Raw genomic sequence first — 23,564 nt, forward strand, 5'->3', positions numbered from 1 at the left:
AGCAGCTGATCAGTGATCTCTTTCATCACTGATATTTTTATCTCTCTCTCCCTCTCCCTTCCTCCCTGAAATCAATAAAAATATGTTTTAAAAAAAGAAGACAATGAGGATAAAAAGGGGAAATTGCCTAGAAGAAGAGTAATGCCCTGGACAAGGAGGAGGAGGAAGAGGAGGAAGGTATGGTCAGGAGCCAAGAGGCATTGGCCATCCATGAAGAAATACTGCTCAAAAAAAGCTAATTAACAACGTAGTCATTGGAACTGAGAACTTGAACTGTTGGAATTAAACTGAGTAAGATATATAAAAATATAGTCTCCACAATGGATGAAGCATCCGGCATGTTGCAATAATGGACTATCAATAGAACATAGGTTTTCCTCCAGAGTTAAAATTGATAATAATTTATATTCTCACACTCCTTCCAACTCTGATAGTATGTTAGGAATTTTATCATTTCTTCCTGAGAACACCATTTCCTGAGAAACGGAGGCACTAGATAATTCCATGTTTACCCAGAGCTCCAATTCAAGGATATTTAGCTGGATATCAACACTGCTAGGAATGTCTTTTTTTTTAAACTAAAGAAAGCCTTAAAATACAAGTAAGCAGAATGTCTATGTTAGTAAAATGACTTACTTTGAGATGTTTATATAAGCAATAGCCACAGGACAAAATGAGTTCAATCTGAGACTAAGTAGTGTTATGATGGTGAAGTGGAGAGCAAAACTGAGCTGGGCACAAATATTTCAAGTTTCATCACATCACTCAGTAGCCACAGAAGAGGTTAGACAACCCCATCAAATACCTGAACCTGGGAATAAGGAATTTTACCAACTGCCTTCAAAATACTGTAACATTCATTTAGCCACACCTGTACTGGGTTCATTTAATTAATTTGGATCTTTGAAACAAAATCACAGAACAATATCCACAGGCATCCAGAGAATGGGAAAGAGAGTGAAGAGTATGGACCAGTGAAAGAAGAATCCATGCTGATAGAGGCAAGTCTCTTTGGAAAGAGATGCCCACTCTCACCCTCACCCTCACCCTCACCCTCACCCTCACCCTCAACTGCCACTTTGAAAAAAACTGATCGTGGACTCCCTCAATTTCCTTTTTTTTGAACAAAGGAAAAAGGTAAAAAATCATTATATCTCAGGACACTTAATTTGTATGTACTCCTGTGTGTGAAGTCATAGTTACACAAGGAATCAAAAAGAGGAATAGCTTGGCCAGTGTAGCTCAGTGATTGAGCACTGACCCATTAACCAGGAGGTCTCAGTTTGCATCCTAGTCAGGGCACATGCTCAGGTTTTGGGCTCAATCCCCAGTAGGGGGTGTGCAGGAGGCAGCCAATCAATGATTCTCTCATCAATGATGTTTCTCTCCCTCTCCCTCTTCCTTCTTCTCTCTGAAATCATTAAAAACATATTTTAAGAAAGGAAAAAGTAAACTAGAAAAATTTGTGGCAGAAAATGTCCTTGAAAACTAAATTCACTGCAGTGACATATCAAGTCTACTGATTATTTTGGGAAGATGTTTTATTGTAAGAAGCAACAATTCTGTATCCTTTACTTTTTTTTTAATTCTGTATCCTTTAAATAAAGAATCGCTGTCTCCAACAGCGCTCCACCTCAGGCAGTCTCAGGATCCAGCATGCCTTCCGAGGTGTGAACTGCGGAGCTGGCACACTCACCAAGTGTCAGACATTGTGCCTGTCTTCAGTGTTCACTACCTCTCCCTCACACCGCTATGGTGCCTGAGTTTTTCAAAACAAGCCTGTCAGTGAGCAAAAGGTCGACCAAGTAAGGCACAGGCATGGAGCCAGGCATTCTGCAGGCGAGAGAGACAGACTCACTTTACAACTGTTTATTTTTTAAAGGTCTTTCACAACCACATGACTCTTCATTTCCAGGTTCAGAGGAAACAATAAAAACAAGATTTTAAAAACACATAATTACATGATCTCTTCTTGTCTACTGTCATAAATGCTTTTGTATTTCCCTAGTTTCTGCAATTGCTTCCCCTCTTAAAGGCTACTTTTCAAAAAGTAAAACCATGATTTTTACTAGTATACAAATACGCACCCGTGGGGTCGCTCAGCCTGGCCTGCGGAGATCAGCCGGAAACTGGCTCTCCGGCATCCCCCGAGGGGTCCCGGATTGAGAGAGGGCGGTTCTCAGGTTATGCACCCCAGACTTGGGATCTCTCCTCTCTGGGTCTGGGGTGCAGGTAAAGCAGATTCGGGGCCGACAGTGCCCCAGCAGCAACCTAACCCACAGCTGATTCCGCAAGGAATCGGGCTCTCCTCTACTGGTTGGCGTGTCTGCCCCCTGGTGGTCATTGTGCATCATAGCTACCAGGTGAACAGTTGGTTGGATGGTCGCTTAGGCTTTTTTATATATACTAGAGGCCCGGTGCACAAAAATTTGTGCACTCGGGGGGGGGGGGGGTCCCTCAGCCACGCCTGTGCCCTCTCGCAGTCTGGGACCCCTCAGGGGATGACCACCTGCTGGCTTAGGCCCGCTCCCTGGGGGATTGGGCCTAAGCTGGCAATCAGACATCCCTCTGGTAGCCCAGCAGCCCTCAGGGGATGTCCACTTGCCAGCGGGGAACAGACCTAAGCTGCAGTCAGACATCCTTAGCGCTGCTGAGGAGGCAGGAGAGGCTCCCACCACCACTGCTGTACTGGCAGCCATCAGCCTGGTTTGTGGCTGAGCAGAGCTCCTCCCATGTGAGAGCGCCCTGACCCCAAGAGTGCTGCTCCTGCATTGAGCGTCTGCCCCTTGGTGGTCAGTGTGTGTCATAGTGACCAGTCATTCCCAGTCTTTCTGCTGTTAGGGTCAATTTGCATATCACCCTTTTACTACATAGGATAGAGGCCTGGTGCACGGGTGGGGGCTGGCTGGTTTGCCCCGAAGGGTGTCCCGGATCAGGGTGGGGGTCCCGCTTGGGTGCCTGGCCAGCCTGGATGAGGGGATAATGGCTGTTTGCAGCTGGTCACACTCCCTTCAGGGTGGGGGTCCCCACTGGGGTGCCTGGCCAGTCTGGGTGAGGGGCTGAGGGCCGTTTACAGGCTGGCGGGCGACTGAAGCTCCCAGCCTCTCCTTTCTTTCTTTAATTCTGGGATTTATTTACCTTCTATAGCTGTCACTGGAGCTGAGAGCCAGCTGACTCCAGCTCTGAGGCCGTTGCGGGCTGAAAGCAGGTATCTGGGTTTGTTTAGCTTCTATAATTGAAACTCTGTTGCCATCACTGGCGCTCTAAGCTCTGAGCCTGCTAGTGGCTGAAAGCAGGTTTCTGGGTTTTTTTAGCTTCTATAATTGCAACATTGTTGCATCTGGAGCTCATAGCTGGGCTGCAGCAGGCGGGGAACCTTGGCTTCCTCCATCACTGGAGCAAGCAAGCCTCATCTTCACTTCAGCTGCGTGGCTGCCGGCCGCCATCTTTGTTGGCAGGTAATTTGCATATCCTGCTGATTAGCCAATGGGAAGGGTAGTGAAGTTATGGTTAATTACCATGTTTCTCTATTATTAGATAGGATGTATATGTATATGTATATGTATATATAAAATATATCACAAACACATGCCAAAAATTTTATTTTAACCACTAATTAATGTGGGAACCAGAAAGATATTACAACTGATTCAAAGGAGAATCTGAAGAATAGACATATACATATAGGCAACAAGGAATGCTGAAGTAAGTCTGCTAAAGATGCAATACTGTACACTAAAACCATAAAATGAAAATGTACCATCGGAAACCATTTCTTTTACAGGGCAGCAATCTATATGGGTCACATTTGTACAAACAGGAATCACTGCACCAACCATCAGGACTATACAAATTAAATTCTCTCTCCAGAGAAGGGTAATCACCTGGTTAAAAACTAAGCAGCAGACCCCCATAAAATCAGTTAACCCCAAAGCGTTTGCTAGGCAGTACCCAGCATTCCAATGAAAGGGTCCCCAATAACCTTACCCGTTCCAAAGTCTTTCACAATATCTCCTGATATCCCAACTAATAAATAAGAGAGGTGAGAGACTATATCCTAAGTTTAGTGCTTTACAGTGCAAAAATTTAAAAAGAAACAGAACTCGGTTGAAAAGTGGATTAAAAGAGGGTGCCTGGACTACCATTATAACTGTGGTAAATGCTGAAATACAATCTTTACAAAATTTCAGCATTTATTTCCCATACTCATTCAGAAACGTGTTCATCCTAATAGAGAACACGTCTCTCTTATTCCCATGGAAAGCCTAAGTGTTTTTAGGTTTCTCTCTAGAAGGAAAGATGGATATCTCTGCACTTAGTTCTGGGGAGTTTTGATAGGAGAGCCTAACAAACAAGAACTGGCCACACAGGACTCCTAAGTCTGGACAAACTATGAACAAAAGACAATAAAGCAATGCACCCTAAGGAGAACCAAACTCCGTGACACAATCTGGATCTCCTTAACATTCACCTGTTTTTCAGAGGGAGAGGGGGAAAGGGACATGGGAGGAAAAGGGCTCGGGGAGGGGAGGGGACGGGTGGTGGGAAGATGAGGCGGGGGGGGGGGGGTGGAGAAGGTAGAGGCTGAAAGAAAGGAAAAGGAGACATAAATAAAAAAAGGCTGGGAGACACTCTCACAGCAGCTGCCACTTGGGCACCACATGGCCTTGCACCAGAGGGCTGCAGTGCACGTTTCTGTGCTATGAGAATACAAGTCAGTGAGCTGCACATGCACACTGCAATCCAGGAACCTTTGGCTGGGGGTAGAGGAAGAACAAAACAGAGAAAGAAATACCTCCCCCTAAATTGCCAAAAGTGAGCTGCTGACTGCAGGAGAGATGCAAGGAAACCACCCTGGGAACCCACCACTAGCACTAACCCTGGCCCCCTCGCAAGGGGCCATCATATTCATGGAGCACATGATGCCTGCTCTAGAGAGCAAGGCCAGCAGACAGGGATGGGCTCTCACAGGGTTTCTGTGGGATTTCCCCAGGGCAGCAAACGCAAAGCCCCATCATGGGTCCAGAGGCTATGGTGTGAATGGAGCTCTAGAGCTAGGCAACCCTTCCAGGTCACAGAAAGCCACCAGGCAGAACCACGGGGGTTGACTTGGTGTGTTTGGCACAAAGGGGGCATTTAAATGTGATTTTAGGCTAAGGGAGAGCAAGAGACTGAAGTGCCATTAAGTCAAACAAAACAACAATAAATAAATAAACAAGGATAATTTATGATATCCAGTTACTAAGGATTACAAAGAACTAGCTAAAAGGCTCTTTAGAATGATCCTATATAATAAAAGGCTAATATGCAAATGGAATGACCAGTTGCTATGATGCACACTGACAACCAGGGGGCAGACGCTCAATGCAGGAGCTGCCCCCTGGTGGTCAGTGCGCTCCCACAGTGGGAGCACCATTCAGCCATAAGCCTTGAGCCTGGCTCACAGCTGGCAAACACAGTGGTGGTGGAGGGAGCCTCTCCCACCTCCGCGGCAGTACTAAAAATGTCCAACAGATGGCTTAGGCCCGCTGCTAAGCCACCAGTCGGACATCCCCCGAGGGCTCCCGGACTGCAAGAGGGTGCAGGCCAGGCTGAGGGACCCCCCATCCCCACCGAGTGCAAGAATTTCATACTGGGCCTCTAGTATGAAAATAAGAAGACAACCTAGCCAAGTGGGTCAGAAGACACATAAAGGGGACTGCAACTGAACACAGACCTAACTTATAAAGCCACTGGGTGATTGTGCTGCTGCTTTTACGCTTTCTTCGGACTTACTGGGCAAACCACTTTTTACCTCTCTGTAGCCAAAAATAATATTTTTAAACTCTTCCATTGAGGCCCAACTCCATTAGCACTTACAGAACAATAACTTCTGTACAGGTCCCCAAGCCTCTTGTAGAAAGGACTGCTTCAAATACCCTGAGAAAAGAGGATGATGCTATTCTAGCTCAAGAAGGCACTGAAAAACCACGAACTGAAGGAAGAGATCAGGAGGAGATGCTAGAGAAAATCCTACCTATTTATTTACTTGTTTATTTTAAAGGAACACTTCCACCCTTTCTGTTTCCAAATCTGAATCCCACTGATCAATTCTGTAAGTCTCCATTTCATGATGTGATGGAGTAAATGGTACCCATAAATCTGAGCCCTCACCCCCAGTGCTATCTAGGTTATGGTTTAAGCACATTCTTAATAATACTATGTATCTCCAATAAAATCAGTCATGGATAGAGGTTACAAAAAAGTTAGGTAACATGAGCAAAGAAAGCAATACAAAACAAAACAAAGACACTGGAACTTAGTGAAGGCAAGGAAGAAGAGCAGAAGAGACAACAGTGAAATGAGCAGACAAGTTGTCAGGAGAAGTACGGCCCCATTCTAGTAATCTGGCCCATTCTGGGACTGAGAAATATGACTGGAGAGGACAGGATGCTGGTTTGGCTCTAACTTCTTGTAGTGCCGTGAACAAACAAACATCCTAACTCCTCGTGCACCAGCGAGAAGAACAGACACAGCAGGGAATGGAGGAACGTGAAATAGACACCATGACTCACCCAGCAGTGCTCACACACAACGGAAGAGAAGTGCAGGGCCGCACAGGAGGAAATCGGGTGTGCTGGCTGCAACCTGAGGAGTGGGAGCTCTTACCTCAGAACTGTAATTGATTTGTCTGATTTACCAGAACAACAGTAAGCCACGCACCAACCCATTTTATTGTCTGTTTTACACTCTATATCTACAGGAAATTGTATTTATTACAGAGCAGACTACAGCAAAAACAATAATAAATCCAAGATAAGCAACAGCCTTATATTCCACCGACATGCACATTCCAAATTTTTGTATGCTGGTGAAGGAGTGGAGACAGGATCAGGGAAAAACAGAACCCACTAATAATGAACCTGTGGGTGTCTGACATGAACCAGTCACCACAGAACCATCCTCCAAACCTTATCAGATGCCCTGCCAAGTGGGTCAAATTCTTAGTTGGCTTCACATTTCCAGGAATAACATGGCCTGAAGGAAACCGGACGGACAACTAAGAAAGGAAGCAATGACCAGGACTTGTAACACCTCACTTTCTTCACCTTGAAAAATTAAAACTAAAGGAAAATAGTAACTTCTTTAGGATTCAAATGACTAGGTTGGCACTATGTTTTTCCTTAGTGAAAACAGGTGCTGAAGATGCAGAAGAGCCAAGTTTAAAAAAGCCCTAGCCAAAAGGTAGGGTTCATTCAGTTGGCATTACACAGACGCAACATACCTTACGGAAAAACACCCATTTACATTAGTGTCAAAAACCGTCTGTACTAACAGACAAACAGAAAACAAAACCACACGCTGGGAGCCATTGTAACGTTTTTGAAAAGTCACAAAACTGTACTGAGCTCTCAGTATGGAAAGGGACAAAACAGGCACACCTCGGACAGCAGAACCCAAAGTCAGAAGGCACACTCGGCAGCCAAACGGCCCCGTCCAGCCCCGGGAAAGCTGATGAATGACATGACGAGCCGGCTTGTTTCCTTGCGCAGAGGCCAGGTCTCACTTGCCAAAACAGGCAGTCATCCTCTCACTCCTGTGCTTGGATGGCTGCCATAGGAAGCCAGCCAGGGAGGTCTTGCACTTGCTAAGTTCTTACGAGGCATTTTATGCACTCTGACCCTTATCCAGTAAAATCATTTTTAAAAATGCAAGAGAAGAGAGGCTCTGGTCTGGCCAGGTAGCTCAGTTGACTGGCGCATAGAGGCGTTCAAACCCGTCAGGGCCAATGCAAGAGTCAACCAATGAATGCATGAATAAGTGGAACAATAGGTCAATCTCTCTCTCAACCTCTCAATCAATACATCATACATTTTAAAATAGGCAAGAGAACAGATATGGACAATAAGGTAGAAACTAACTCTAAAAGCTGGAAGCCACTAAAATTAGAACATTACTGGTTGTCTCTCAAACATGATAATCTCTTCTATACAGCACATTTCAGGAGCTTATATACAGGGTGGGGCAAAAGTAGGTTTACAGTTGTATCCATGCACTGGAAACAGAGTTAATTCTTGTATTATTATTTACTTACCAATAATTGTATGTGAAAGTGGACACCTACTTTGCCCCACACTGTGTGTCTCCACTTGTCCCCACGGATGTGCACTGGGGTGGGGAGAGGTAGTATACAAATACCAGTTCATAGTCAATTATTTTGGCGGCAAATTGCATGTATACTGTCAGTTTAACAAAAACTTCCATTTACCATAACCTGTAACTAAGATGGGGGTCATGAAGGGGAAAGAATAACACAGTTAAAAGTTACAAAAAGATTGAGAAACTTCTATGAAGCCCTTATATGTGTGTACTCCAAGGCCTTTACTCTAGGTGTTTCTTCATCTAACTGTAAACTATTTGCCTGCCTGACCCCCATATGCCTACCTGCCCCTCAGACAGTAGCATCTAGCATAACCAGCATGCTACAGGAAGCTGAAACCCATGCATCTCACTTCACCGGCACCAGGGCACCGAACACACATACACTCAACATGACGCTGTGACGGAAAGAAGGGAAGGTTGGAACGGGAAGAGAAAGCTCCTCTGTTTTAGTGGGCACCAAAAACAAAGAAAAAGGAAAGGAAAGGAAACCTTCAATCTGAGCTGAACAACAGTGGTAAGATAGACAAGGTCATTCTGACATGTATTTAAATGAAATAGCTTTTCACTTTCACTTTCCCACTTGCTCAAGTTTTTCTCTTTTATGTGGTAACTGAGATATATTTAATTGGAATTTATTTTAAAGTAACATAAAAGCAAACTAAACCTTCAATATCCAGACAGAAAGGAGAATAAAGACATACATGAAACTGAGCTACAGATGGGGGAAGAGGGTCAACAAACAAAACCCAAGGAAGAATATGAAGACAAGTTTCCTAAGATCCTGAAAACAGGTGCAAAAAGATGCAGAAGAGCCAAGTTTGCTACCAAAAACAAACAGACAGACAGACAAACAAACATAAGAAAACACCAAAACACACTAAAGCAGGAGGCAGCATAGATTCACAATGAACTCCACAGGCCCAAAGAGAGCACCTCCCGCCCCCTGGGTTTCAATCAGCCTCTAGAAGACCTAGAGTGTGAGCCTGCATACGCTTTTGACTGGGCATATTTGGCCCTAATGTAGATCACCATTGTGCTTCCCCAAATAGGTATTTATAACTCTCCCCATTCCCTGTAGTTGAAGAACCAAAAAGTTATCCTTTGATTACCCCCAACATCTTCAGCAAAAGGATGATATTAAGGAAAATATTGAGAATGACATTAAGGAAAATATTGTTAAGAATGCCATAGCAGGTACATATAGAATATATATAAACGATAACTCAGCAAGGTAAGCCACAGAGAAAACAGGGCTGATAGCATCACACTGTTAACAATGAACAGATACAACTTAGTCATCTGTGGCTCTAAGGCCATTAGCAACAGGTTTGTGGGACTCTCTACTATGAAGAGTGCACATCAATGTACCTCACTCATTAAAGAGAGATACAACTTGTTGACAGAAGTCCAATTACTGTAGGCAACAGTGTTTAGTCTGTAATCTGCAGTGACTGGCTACAGAGAAAGAAAAGCTCAACAGAATTGCAGTGCCTAATAGGAACAGGGTACCACTCCATCTAGGTAAGGGTGACATGGCCAGACAGACACATTCATGATATGCCATCACAAGGAACAAAAGGCAAAGCCTCAGCTAGACTTGGTCAGACAACAGAACCAGAAGATAATACATTCTAATTCATCACTGCTGTGGGCTAGGCTGAGCTCTAGCAGCTTTTGTTTATAGTTGCTTTTACTTCTTGGTGCCCAAGGCAAGCTTCCTGAGTGCCCAACCTAAGATTTACTAGTCCTTCTTCTGTTTCCACCCTTGGGCGATGTGGTCCTCCCTACACATGACCTGAATCCCTTTTAAGCATCAGTGACTATGGAAGCTGGAATGGATGGTGTGTCCTTGGAACTGAGGATGAATTGATGAACCAACAGGCCTTCCCTAGGCAGTTGGTCAAAATCAACACCTCAACTGCTCTCTATCCCCCTCGGTTGGTTTCATTTCTCTTTAGAGGAGTTGCCACTCCCTGACTTTGCTATTGTCTACCTTTCCCATGTGCATGTAGGGACTTGATCAGTTTTGTTCACTGTTATAGTCTCAGTGCCTAGACCAGTGCTAGGCACAGCAGGCACTGAAATACCTGCTAAATAAATGAATAAACCCTCTCAACTAACAAAGGTATTTATTTAGCCAAGAGATCCTAATCGTGCAAGGACAGGGTCCTAATCACCGACCACTCATTTGGACACAGCCTTAAAAGTATCTCGTGTTCTATTCTTCTACAGCATCTCAGCCATTAGCTCAAAGGATGCTCACACATTTCTCCCCCTTAGAGGCAACCCTAGAAAAAAGAAGTCATGAGGAAATGTCAATGCCTAAACTTGTCCTAAAACCTATACTTGACCTTTTCCCACTAAGATTTCCTAGTCATAGTGAGAATTAAACAGGGATTTTTAAAAGAGGTAATTTTATTTTAATACAACTGAACAGAAATACCTTCTAAGTCATAATAATTAAAAAATGAAAAAGCAACACAGTAATAGCTCAGGTGACGAGATAGGAGGTTAAATTTAAGCCCTAGTTGGAATTCTGCTTTTCTCAGAATCCTATCTAATAAAAGAGTAATATGCAAATTAACCATCACCCCCTCACTCCGTCACAAAGATGGCGGTGGCCACGGAGCTGGAGCGAGCAGGAGGCTTGAGTTGTCCCAGCGATGGGGGAAGCCAAGCTTCCCACCTGTCCTGCCGGCCCTGAGTTCCACTCAAGGCTACAAAGTTTCAATTATAGAAGATAAATAAATCCCAGATACCTGCTTCCAGCCCGCCTGGCCTCCGCTTAAGGAGGGGCTGGGAACCAGAGGCAACCCAGGCTTCCAGCCAGACGAAGGCAACAAAGTTTCAATTATAAAAGATAAATAAATGCCAGATACCTGCTTCCAGCCTGTGGCATGGCCAGCCTGAAAACAGCCCTCAGCCCCTCACCCAGGCTGGCCACACTCCCATGGGGTGAGGGTCCCCACTGGGGGGCTTGACCAGCCTGCAAACAGCCATCAGCCCCTCACCCAGGCTAGCCAGGCATCCCAGTAGGGACCCCAACCCTGAAGGGAGTGTGGCCAGCCTGAAAACAGCCCTCAGCCCCTCTGTTTGCAGGCTGGAGTGTGGCTATTTGCAGGCTGGCCATACCTCCATGGGGTGAGGGTCCCCACTGCGGGGCTTGACCAGCCTGTAAACAGCCATCAGCCCCTCACCCAGGCTGGCCAGGCACCCCAGCGGGACCCCCACCCTGATCTGGGACACCCTTCAGGGCAAACCAGCCAGCCCCCACCCATGCAGCTGGCCTCTATCCTATATAATAAAAGGGTAATATGCAAATTGACCCTAACAGCAGAAAGACTGGGAATGACTGGTCACTATGACACACACTGACCACCAGGGGGCAGATGCTCAATGCAGGACCTGCCCCCTGGTGGTCAGTACACTCCCACAGGGGGAGCTCTGCTCAGCCACAGGCCAGGCTGACAACTGCCAGCACAGCGGTGGTGGCAGGAGCTTCTCCCGCCTCCTCAGCAGCACTAAGGATGTCCGACTGCAACTTAGACCTGCTTCCCGCTGGTAAGTAGACACCCCCCGAGGGCTACCAGGCTGCCAGAGTGATGTCTGACTGCCAGCTTAGGCCCAATCCCCCTGGGGAGCAGGCCTAAGCCAGCAGCTGGACATCCCCCGAGGGGTCCCAGACTGCGAGAGGGCACAGGCCGGGATGAGAGACCCCCGCCTCCCCACCCCTCCCCCCGAGTGCACAAATTTTTGTGCACCAGGCCTCTAGTATAAAACAGAATCTCTATAGATGCATAGGTAGCTGCCCTGGAAAACTTCACATTCAGTGTCTGAAAATAAACAAGCTACAGAAAACACAGAGCTGAAGTCCTTTGGTGAATCAGCAGCCAAGCTCTTGGCACCTCTGAGCCACACAGCTCTATTCAGGGACACAACTCACCCCAGATATGTCTGCGACACGGTGGATAGGCACTTCCTTCTTGCTATGCAATCCTTTGCCATTCTTAATAGCTCTGTAGAAGAAAAAACCCAATTAAAATACAAATCACACTGGGAAGAGGAAGGAGAGTGGGAAAATGCTGGTGAGAAGAGAGGTTGTTCAAATGGAGGGGTCTATTACTCACTACACAAGTCACACTGCACACGGCTGAGTAGCCAGTGTCTGCAAGAGTACTTGGAAGAGGGAAATATAAGCCTGCTCTTCTAAACCCACTTATCAGTACTTGGCTGCTAGTTTCAGCTAATGGTGTGTCTGGTAATCAGAGAGCTCCCGGATCTCGTTTCCAAATTAGAGGCATTGTTCCAGGCACAAAGAAGAATAGTTGGAAGAGTAGACTCCTAAGAAACACAAGTAATAATGTTTCTTTCTGTGTTTAATCACATGAAACATTTAAAATGCAAAATATGTAGCTAGTGTTCCAATTCTAATGGAAATAAGGTCCTCCCAAGTAAAAAGATAAGTTGCTCTGAATGAAGCAATATTGTATGGAAAAGCCATTTAACAGTAGAGAAGTGGTTAGCAATGGCTACATAACTGACATGAAGCCTCGTTTTTCATCAGTCTCAGGTTGTAGTAACAGTAGCTTTAGCAGGGGGCTCTGGGACTCTGCCGGGATGAGAGACCCCCGCCTCCCCACCCCCCCCCCCCCCCCGAGTGCACAAATTTTTGTGCACCAGGCCTCTAGTATAAAACAGAATCTCTATAGATGCATAGGTAGCTGCCCTGGAAAACTTCACATTCAGTGTCTGAAAATAAACAACCAGGAGTCAGATGAGTGAATCCTGGTTGGTTTGCTCCAATCTCCCACCTTTCATCCCCTAATCCCTTGAATGGTAACAGGGACTGAAGCCTAAGCATCCCTGGGTACGATCACTGATGTAACACAATGAAAGGCTGGGGAATAAAAGCTGGTGCGTAAATAACTAAGTCACTGCACTAATAGGTCAGACCTTCCTGTGTTCTACCAGTCTGCAGACCCAAGCAGGGAACATTCCTGAGTATAGAGTAGGGGTCCTCAAACTTTTTAAACAGGGGGCCAGTTCACTGTCCCTCAGACCGTTGGAGGGCCGGACTATAGTTTAAAAAAAACAACTATGAACAAATTCCTATGCACACTGCACATATCTTATTTTGAAGTAAAAAAAACAAAACGGGAACAAATACAATATTTGTATTTGAATGTGGCCCGCGGGCCGTAGTTTGAGGACCCCTGGTTTAGAGAATGAGGAACAGAGATTCAGGGGTGTGCCCATTCTGTGGATTAGCCTTTTTAGAGTTTCTGAATTCCAGAGAAAAGGAAAACTGTCCAGACCAGGGTCAAATACGTCAAACCCTCACACTAGTAACCACACTTCTACATTCTTCTCACCCAGGCTCTCACGAAATGACCAGCAGGAGAGGACACTGCTCTGCAAGAGGTTCTTTTAGGCCCTGACTTTCTAAATCAAATTCACAGAAACCAAATGAGGTGAACGCTGCTCGACGCAAGGTGGAACAGTCATATTTCTTACATACGTGGGCCATTACCATCCATCCCTCGCCCCTTCCTCCATCACAGGGGATCTGTCTCTGACTCAACTGATTTAAATGCCTTCTGGTCAGAAACAACAAACAAATACTTTCCTTACTACCTAGTTTTCATTCCATGATGAAGTTAAGATATGAAAGCACAGTGTTAACAAGAGAAAAAAAAAATCACACACTCCCTCTGATCTGAACTGCTAACTGAAAGAAAGCATGTCAAAGTTCCTTGAGTACCATGGCTCCCTCCTGAACTTGAAGCAAGGGCTTCTTCAGCTTTAGAGATTGCAAATAGGTCAGATTCTTCCTTTTACAATGTAGTCCAAGGATTGATCATTCAGGGAGCCTGTTAATATCACGGACCAGGGCTGGTTCTCAAGGTCTGTCCCAGGCCTTTGGTTTATAAACTGGGATTTATAAACTCACGGGAGAGGACTAGAGGATGGTTTATATGGGAAACCACTGGCTGGAAGCCAACAACAGAGCTAACTCATCCTCTGCCACCAACAGGCTCTCCCTCTCCCCATTCTGCTACCTTAACCTTCACGGTGAGGCCTGCTAAGTTTTCTGCAGGTCCTCTGGGGGCACAAAATGCCTACAGCCTTATCTCCTTCCAACAACAAGGACAACTGAAACAAATGGACCTGCCCTGTAAACAGACAGCTCATGTGAGAGCACTGCTGAACCCGTGGCCTTTCCTAGGGGCTGGAAAGCATTTCGTACAGTCTGAGAGAAAAGAACTGGGCCTGAGCAGTAAGTGAGAAAACAGAGGTTCGAGGCAAAGGATTCTTTCTGTGACCCAAAGTAGCTCTGCTCTGTGCCATAAGCCGAAATCCAGGACCTAACCAAGATTAAGCATGCCACCCAAGGGAAAAAATAATACCCCAAGCAAAAAAAAAACATGGATAATAATGTGCATAAGACATTTAAACACAAACAAACCAGAATTCTTTAAAATTAATTCTTAAAAAGAAACTTTATGCTCTACCTTGTTCCTAAAAAGGATATAATCATACTCTTATTTACATTCAGGCATTAATTTGGGAAAAACCTTCAAAAACTTAATTTTTTCATACTTATGACTGCTAAATTAGATCAATTTCAAGTACATTCAAGAGGCAGCAAGAAAGTAGCAGTATAACATCATATACAACCCAGCCATGGCTCAGTGGTTAAGCGATGACCTATGAACCAGGAGGTGATGGTTTGATTCCCAGTCAGGGCACATGCCTGGGTTGCAGGGTGCAGGCTTGATCCCCAGTGGGGGACATGCAGGAAGCAGCCAATCAGTGATTCTCTCTCATAGATGTTTCTATCTCTCTCTCCCTCGCCCTTCTTCTCCCTTTTATGAGATCAATAAAAATATATTTTAAAAAAGTAACATCACATAGAAACTGAAAAACAGTTCTCACTGCTGTTAACAAACTAGAGGCCACACTGAGAGTTAATAATTCGTAAATACTAAATACAAATAACGCCCACCAACAGTGTGAGTGATACACTGGACTCAGGCTGCCAAATGAGAGGGCTTGGAGAAATGAGCTACATGGTTATGTAATCTGCTTGGGTCTCCTTCCCTGTGCTGGGGTTGCCTTGGTTCTTGTCCCCATACTGCTGCAGAAATGAGCTGGTGCGCCAACCAGAAAACCGCCCTCAGCCTAACACAAGCCTAATAATGCCACAGCAGGAGAGTAACGGAGAAGTGCCCAGTGTCGGGTCTCAAAGAGGAAAGGAGCAAACACCAAGAGTGGCAGGCCTGCCACAGTCTTTCCAAAGGGAACATAATATACATCTCTGTTGCAGGACTATAAGGCTAAAGGACAGACTCCCCTAACAGCTGGCTAGATGGTAAATAAAGTCAAGACCCGCGCATCTTACATAACCTAATTTCTTTGAGATGGGTTTGGGGAGCTCTGTCTTTGAAACATAGAAGGGGAGTCAGCTAGCAGGTTTGCTTCCACTGAAACCTGCTCCATAGAGCAAACACCAACACCCCTCCGGCATTCCCTCTCCCCACAGGCTGCAACCGCAGCTCAACATCCCTTTTCATTAGGCAAGGAATGAAACTCCTGACTCCTAAACTTCTCCTGCTGCGTCTGCTTAATAGCTGCTTTCTCACAAAGGCAGGCTGTGCTCAGGCCAGCCAGGGGAAAGGAAGCAGTGGGGCAGAGCACAGCTTGCTCCTCGCAGAACCTTAGTCTCCAAGAAGCAGCAGCGTGTAAAGATGGCAAAGACCAGCGATGTCGACAATGGAGAGAAATCATCACCAGCCAGGAAAGCCGAGTATACATCCACATTCATGCAAAGGGGTAAAGGTCAGAAGAGAAATAAAAACTCAGCTTTCCAGGTTGCTTCTAGAAGCTACAGTGTGGGAGCAGAATCCCATTCCAATCATTAGAAACACTCCTCTTCCTTTAAACAGCCAAGTTTAAAATTCTCACACAAGATGCTCCTGCTTCCCCAATAGAAGATAAAACCATCAACTGTTAAAACAAGATTACCCCCACTGACTGAGCACAACAGGATTAGAATCTCAGCACATTTTATGCAATGACAGAGTTTGCTCTTAGGATCTGGGGTCCCTTACTCAGACAGAAAAACCTACAGACCAAGACCAGCCCTCTCCAAGGCACCATTGACACTAATAGTTTGTAAGATCACAAAGAAAGTCAAAGACTCTGTGGTTAGATGCAACCTAACACCAACCATAAAAGAGCTGTCACATTCGAAATTACTAACCTGGGGACATAAGTGAGCTGCACATTTAGCTGAAGTATCTACAAACTACCCTAAAATGGTAAAAGTATAGATCTGAATTTTTCTGGGGAATAGGAGCTTCCAACAGTTTCACAAAAAGAAATGCTTTCATATATAAAATCTATTTAAAGAAAATAAAGTGGTGGAGAGCAGAACGGCCTACAACAGAGAAGTGGCAGGGAAACGATGTGGCAAGGGAAGCTGCAGAGCTGAAAGATATAAGGAGATCCTGAATTCTTAAACTTCCCTTAAACAATGCTGTCTTGGTAACTAGGAACCAAAATGTCCCATAATTCTGCTTCTGCTTCATCCACCATCCGAGACTTCCTTCCTAGATGTACGCACGTGGCCCTTTGGTCACCTATTAGGCCAGGCCCTCACACATTTATTCCAAGATAGTAATACTTCAACTAAATTCACTCAGTTCCTTTTGATACTGCACACTACTTTGATCCAGCATTGTGTTCCACGGTTGCATGGCTTCTCATAAAAATCTGTTTCATCATTTTGCTCCCTACTTCTACCAAAACAAAGACCACCAGCCTGTGACATCAAGGGGAAATTAAAATGCTTAGCTTACTTGGGCCTCTACCATGCAGCCCCAGTTTATATCTTCACATGTTTTCTACATTACTCCTTCTAATACAATTAGGCCCATTTTCTCTAGGTCTCTACACAAAAGTTATTCATTATATGTGCTCTCCCAGGTCCAAAGTATAGAATAAAAAGAGTTATAACTTAGAGCTGTAGGAACACAATTATCACATCAGGAATTCTTAACCTCGGGTCCTAGGAAAGCTGCAGTTTATATGCTGGGAGTAATTACAGATGACTTTGAAATGGTAGTGGAATTATATAAATATACATATGGGGGGGGGGGACAGGCTCAGTTCAGCAGGTAATTATAAACTGCAATATATTGCTTTCAAAGTACATCATGTGTTCATCTTTATTTCCACAGCTAGAATTCAGGCCTTTTGAGGGTTAGGATTCTGTCCTTGATGTTTGTTACCGTATTTAACAGAGAGCTATGTTCAAATAGTTATATAAACCCAGTACCATCTAGTTCAATTATTGTGTGTCTAGCAAAGCTGAACAAATGACTGGTGACTGACTAATGCAGAACGCTGAGATTATTTCAAACTGGAGACATGGATAATGCCAAAGTGACTGCAGGCTAAAGAGTGAGGTTCCTGGCTCTCCTACATACATACAGGGCATGCTCCCATTCCTAGGCATATTGTTTTTACTACTTGGAATGGTACAGGGCAGAAGAGCTTAGAGCCTGGCCTCTGAGCAGAAGCAGAAGTGCACCAAGAACCAAGGCATCACATTCCCCTCAGCAAGTCTAGCAACAATCTGAATGACAGTGAGTCGGAGCAGAGCTCTGACCACCATAAACAATAAACAGTAAGCCAGAACAAAGTGGCAGGATTGCATGAAACTCCTAACTAGATAATACAGGAAAGGCTGAAAAGCAGAACCAGGAGTGAGTAACTTCTAAAGTACCTCCCACTGTGTTTCAGGTCACATTGACGAATACAGTGTTTCAGCTTGAACCAAATACAGGTATCAATGAAAAATAACAGCAATAAACAATTCCTTTAGCCTCTCTACTGGTTCCTTGGAGGAAGCAACAGGGTCCTGACACTCAGAAAATAAGATACAGAGCAGGCACAGGCGCAGAATGGTACGGTGGGGGCACTAAGATTATGCAGCTACATTTTCCACACAATCAGAATTACTGATAAGAAAGACAGAAAAGATGGAGCAAATGCAGACTGGAAATGAGGAAATTGAGTCCTGCAGTCAAGGAGAAGTGGGAAGACTAGTGTCTCTGTAGGTATTACAAGGCGGTGGAGCAAATAACAAAGAACTCTAGGCCATCATTTCATCTAAAATTAATATAAGGAGAAATGAAGACACATGCTATTGTGCCAGGCATGACAACTGACCTGCAGTGCTTAGTGAGAGAGAGAGGAGGAAAAACGGAGCCCTGCACAAAGAACCACCAGAGAAAAGGCATCCCAGTGCTAAATTGATGGGAAATACAAGCAAACGAATTCTATGGCCCCATTAGGACCACAGGACTATTAGTTCTGATGGAAATGGTCGATAACAGTCTAAAGTCTGCTTGAGAGGACAAGGCCTCAGAAAGGTGAGATCAGATGCAAGGACCGCTTAAAACTGCCTTAATGACACTGGTTTCATAATTTTTCATGTCTTGATAACAAAGGCAATAGATGGCCATCAGAAAAAAGATTCGTGTAACAATAATTTATTCTAAGACAAAAGCATCATTACCATAATTTTTAAGTGCTTATATACACACTAGGGGCCGGGTGCACGAAGATTCGTGCACGGGGGGGGGGGGGGGGGGGGGGCAGGGTTGTGTGTGTGTCACTCAGCCCGACCTGCACCCTCTCCAATCTGGGAGCCCTCAGGGGAGCCTTCTCCAATCTGGGAGTTTCTGTCTGTCTTTGCAATCATGTGAGCGAATTGTAAGAGACCCCAACCCAGTTTGGTTTTGTGCTCACAGAATAGTAGAGGTCTTTTTTTTTTTCCATTGCTCCATTGGTGGAGATTTTCTAGAAGTTTTAGGATATCTTCCCTTTAATTTTTCCTCGACACTGACTTTACTTATGTCTCTCACCTTTGCTCTCCCTCCATCCCCCACCCGCAAAAGTAACTTGCCCCAGGCTCACTTTGCTCTAGTGTCTAGGACTGTGGTTCTCAACATTCCTAATGCCGCGACCCTTTAATACAATTCCTCATGTTGTTGTGACCCCCAATTTCATTGTTACAAATTGAACATAATCACAAAAACAATATGTAATTATATATGTGTTTTCCAATGGTCTTAGGCGACCCCTGTGAAAGGGTCGTTCGACCCCCAAAGGGGTCGTGACCCACAGGTTGAGAACCACTGGTCTAAGAGATCCCACAAAGCGCCTGCCACTAGAACTACAATTCCCAGCATTCCTGGTGCTCCACGCACTCTGGGCTTCCGCTTCTGGTCCAGGGGCTGCCACCAGAACTATGATTCCCAGAATTCCGGGTGCTCCCCGTGCACTTGGTTTTTTCACTGTCCCGCCCCGCCCGCCCGCCCGCCCGCCCCCCCTCCCCCCCAGCAGCTTGGCAATGTGGAGGGCATTCCTACTCTGCCCCCCCGCCCCCCTCCCCCATCTGCTCGGTGCCTGTGCACATAGGCCCGGATTGGCCGGGAGTCATTCTTGGAACCCTGACTGCTCCGGACCTACAGGCTCAGAGCGGCCTGGGTCCCAAAGACACCCATCCCTGGGACCCACACTGCTTGGTGCCGGTACGTGCGCAAGTGGCTGCCCTGCTCCCAGCCGCTTGGCGCCTGTGTATGCAAATTAACTTGCCACCTTTGTTGGGTTAATTTGCATACTCACTCCTGATTGGCTGGTGGGAGTTGTGATGGTACAGTCAATTTGCATATTTCTCTTTTATTATTGTAGATGCCCACCCACTCACACTTCCCCAAAAAAGTGGGAGAAAATTTTGCAATCTCTCCCCCGGCAAACAAAACTAAATGAACACTTCCCTATGTTAATTTTTTAACATTATTTTAATAGCTGCACATAAATCCATTATATGGATACAAGTTCCATAATTTACTCAACTGTTTATTGCTAGATATTTATGTGAATATAATACTCCTAATATTATAAATAATGCCATGAGGAATAACTTTTAAATAAACTGTTGGGTGCCTCACTAATTACCCCTTAGGATAAATTCTCAGAAGTCCAAGTACTGTGTCACAGGACAGCAAAGCACTATTGTTTTCCGTTTCCAGATAGACAGAACATGCCTTGCCTCATGGATTCCATTTGTGGATAACTCTTTAATTTAGGTGCTCCTTCCTCATGCCACTCAGATATCCACTTACATTTCCACTCTTACGCAACTATATTTGCAATTTTTCACTTGCTCCTTCAAATCCCCATTAGACTATGTGTTGTTTTGTTTTTTTATCACAATGCACCTGGTAATGTATTTGTTACTGTAACAGAGAAAATGTTAATGCCTCTTTTTTACTGAGCGAAAAGCAGCAGGCTTTTTGGTTGGAAAATGGTTTTCCCAATGTGCGCTACATTTACTGGGACCTGCTGGGTAAGATTCAATGCCATCCACCTGAGAGCTAGATCTCTGAACTTGATGCAGACAGAGGCAAAATGAATGGGAAGTACTCCATCTCAATTTCTGGGCCCAGAGCTGCAGATGGGAGTTGTGGCAGCTTAGGATAAAACAGAAATGCAAGAAATGTAGATGCAAAAAATAATGCAATTCAAAGAAAGCTATGAAGCGGATTTCCCCTTCACCAGTAGCTATAAAATTCTGTTCTTGCATTGATGTATCAGTGATTAATTGTTCAAACTATAGTCCTCCTGAGAGATTTCCAAGGCTTTGAGTAAAGCAGGATAGTGGCATTGTGATACTTAGCCTTCAGACCACTCAGCCACCTCACACTGCAAACTAGTCAAATCAAGCAAGCACAGCAACCCTCAAGCACTGGTAAAGGCTCCTCTAAAGGAACTGAAAAAAGCCATGAATGCAGAGTATGAGGAAGGGGACAGAGACAAGAGTCAAAGGGAATAAAGAGTTATTTGACTAACTTGGTGGGAACAGGATGCTGTAACTACAGGGAAGGCAAATCCAAAGCCTGCCATTCCATGCCTTGCTCTCTATTACTTACAAACATGATTACAATTCACATTGCAATAAGATCATTAAGTTGTCACAGAAGGACACATATTTTTATTTGTTTCATGGTAGTCAGGAATTGTTTAGGGCATTGGTTCTCAGATTTCACGGTGTACCAGGATCACCTGAAGGATGTGTTAAAAGAGACTGCTGGGACTCAAGTCCAGAATTTCTGGTTCAGTAAGTCTCTGGTGGGGGGAGTTTTGAAGGAACCTTAGAATTCGCATTTCTAACAAGTTCCAGGTGCCATTAACATTGCTGGTCTGAGGACCATACTTTGAGAATTACTTGGTTTAGGGAGTCAAGTTATAAGACATTCAAAAGAGTCAACAGTCAAGTGTTATCACTCCATTGTTCAAATTATTTTGGATTAAAATTATATTCCCAGTATGATCATCTTCAAATGTATTTTGAAATACACATTGAAACTTCAAATATTTAGGAGTTGTGTGAAAGAAGCAAGAGCCATTTAGCCAAGAGAACAGTGAGATGGAAGAGAATAGACAAACGGTTCTGGATAAATGATCACGGCTGACCTGGGATGGGATGGGGTGGAGGGAGGCTGACAAACCCAATTATCTAGGATGGATATTCTAGAATGACTTCCTCCAAGCTAATATAACAAGTTCAGATTAATGACTACAGAAAAGAGTGGACAGAGATATCTGTTTCTTACTATGAGTTCATTATTTGACCATGAGCTGACAGAACCACTCACAGCTTTGTATATAAAAAAGAAAAAAAAACTAATAGGTTCCAACTTCATCCCAAACCCCTCACACTAGTCGTCAAGGTGAGTCTCACAGCTTGAGTTCTTTCAGCAGGAACTGGGGGTAGCACAGGAAGGGAAGGGTAACATGAAGAGTGAACAGATCCTCTGAATATCCTGAAGGAGAAAACTATTTGGAAATGGAGACATTATACAGCTCTCTAGAAGTGGCCATTTGTGCTGCCTTAAATGCAGATTGATTACTGCTATTTGGATGTTGAGTGCATCATCTTTTCTGAGGAAAGGGAAAAGCTCAATTTCCCCACATTCAGCTGTGTCGTCAAATCACTTCCCTACACCAATTCTTTTAATGCATTTTCCTGTTATCACAGACTCTTGCAATAGCTTATCTACCCTACACCCCAACAGTGAAGCCCCACACACTGACACGTGCTGCATAACATTAGCAACCTCATGACCATGACACCTAACTGCAAGTTCAAAATGTAGTGGGGTGTGCACTCCTGGGTTAAAGAAGAAGGGAAGCCGTCAGGATATTGACGAGAAAGAACAGCCTCCTTAGTTTGCACTGGCTTCCAACGTGCACTGGCATGATGCAATGCTACTGCTGAACAGGACAGAAGAACACTGGCCCAACACCAGCTTTCAATGAAGCCTGGGCTAAAAATCCAACCGCTCCCTGGAGGAAGAGGAATCTGCGATTATGCAGAGGAGAGAGAAAAATTTCAATCCAAGCTCTGTTTTACAGTATTCGGTAGGATCTGGTTTGAAACAATAATAAATTTCATTTGTTGAGGTCATTAGATTGAAAGTGAGAACTCTTGGATTATTTAAAGCTGTGTCATTGAACTATTGAGAAGATAAGAACAGAGGCTGGATAGAAGAGCTGAATTTCAGAGACGTGCTCTCATGGGAAAATTTAATAAAAGAGATGGAATAAAAAAGATGTACAGCAGGCAGTATTATTAACACAGAGGGAGAAAGAGGAGGGGCTCAGAAAACAGGTAAGAAAATAGAAGAAATAGGAAAAATAGCAATATCTAGAGGCACTATTGAAGTTATTTAATGCCTGTCTCTCTGAGATTGCGTGCTTTGCAAGGCTTGAGTCCATTACCTTTTTTTTCACCACTATTATCCCCAATGCCTGGGCCCCAGGATACACTCATGGAAATGAGAAGAAAGAAAAGAAAAAAATGAAAAGCCATCACATGCAAAATAAACTAGCCTTGCACAACTGCTCCCCATAGAGGAATGATTTGTTCGCTTGGAGAATTGGTTAACTCCTGTAATCTATACACGGTGATAGGACAGATTAGATCTAAAATTTTAAAACACACTCAAATTCAACACCAGTTTCCTCACTGGATTGGTATGCAGATGAAACTTACTTCTTATTAAGATATTTAACAAATCAGGACTGTCAAACCAGAAGTACCGAGCTCTTCCATTTTTCCATTTAAGTATCCTAAAGTCAAAGTTTTTAACTCTGCAACAGAAAGTGCGGGTGGAAGAAAGTCTTCACATTACATTCAAAACCGATACTGTAAATGTCAGTTAGATTACAGATACCAAGAGGAAGGATTCTATCAAAAAGTGTTGTACTTTTAAAGCACAGGGTGTGTGTTTTTTTTCCACCTACTGAAATTTTGAGGGAAAAATTTCTATAAATCAGAAAAAATG

At 44.4% G+C, this 23,564-nt stretch overlaps 1 protein-coding gene across 1 annotated transcript in view; it reads right to left on the reverse strand.

Annotated features, from left to right (window-relative positions):
• Nucleotides 1-23,564, reverse strand: part of SND1 (staphylococcal nuclease and tudor domain containing 1) — a 456,936-nt gene that overhangs the window by 178,793 nt on the left and 254,579 nt on the right. Inside the window, exon 14 of the mRNA XM_036328783.1 lies at nt 12,086-12,158. Coding sequence (XP_036184676.1) covers nt 12,086-12,158 — 73 coding nt within the window. The remainder of the gene's footprint in view (nt 1-12,085; nt 12,159-23,564) is intronic.

This window comes from Myotis myotis, unplaced genomic scaffold, assembly GCF_014108235.1.
Source record: "Myotis myotis isolate mMyoMyo1 unplaced genomic scaffold, mMyoMyo1.p scaffold_m19_p_11, whole genome shotgun sequence".
In the NCBI taxonomy this organism is placed as follows: Eukaryota; Metazoa; Chordata; class Mammalia; order Chiroptera; family Vespertilionidae; genus Myotis; species Myotis myotis.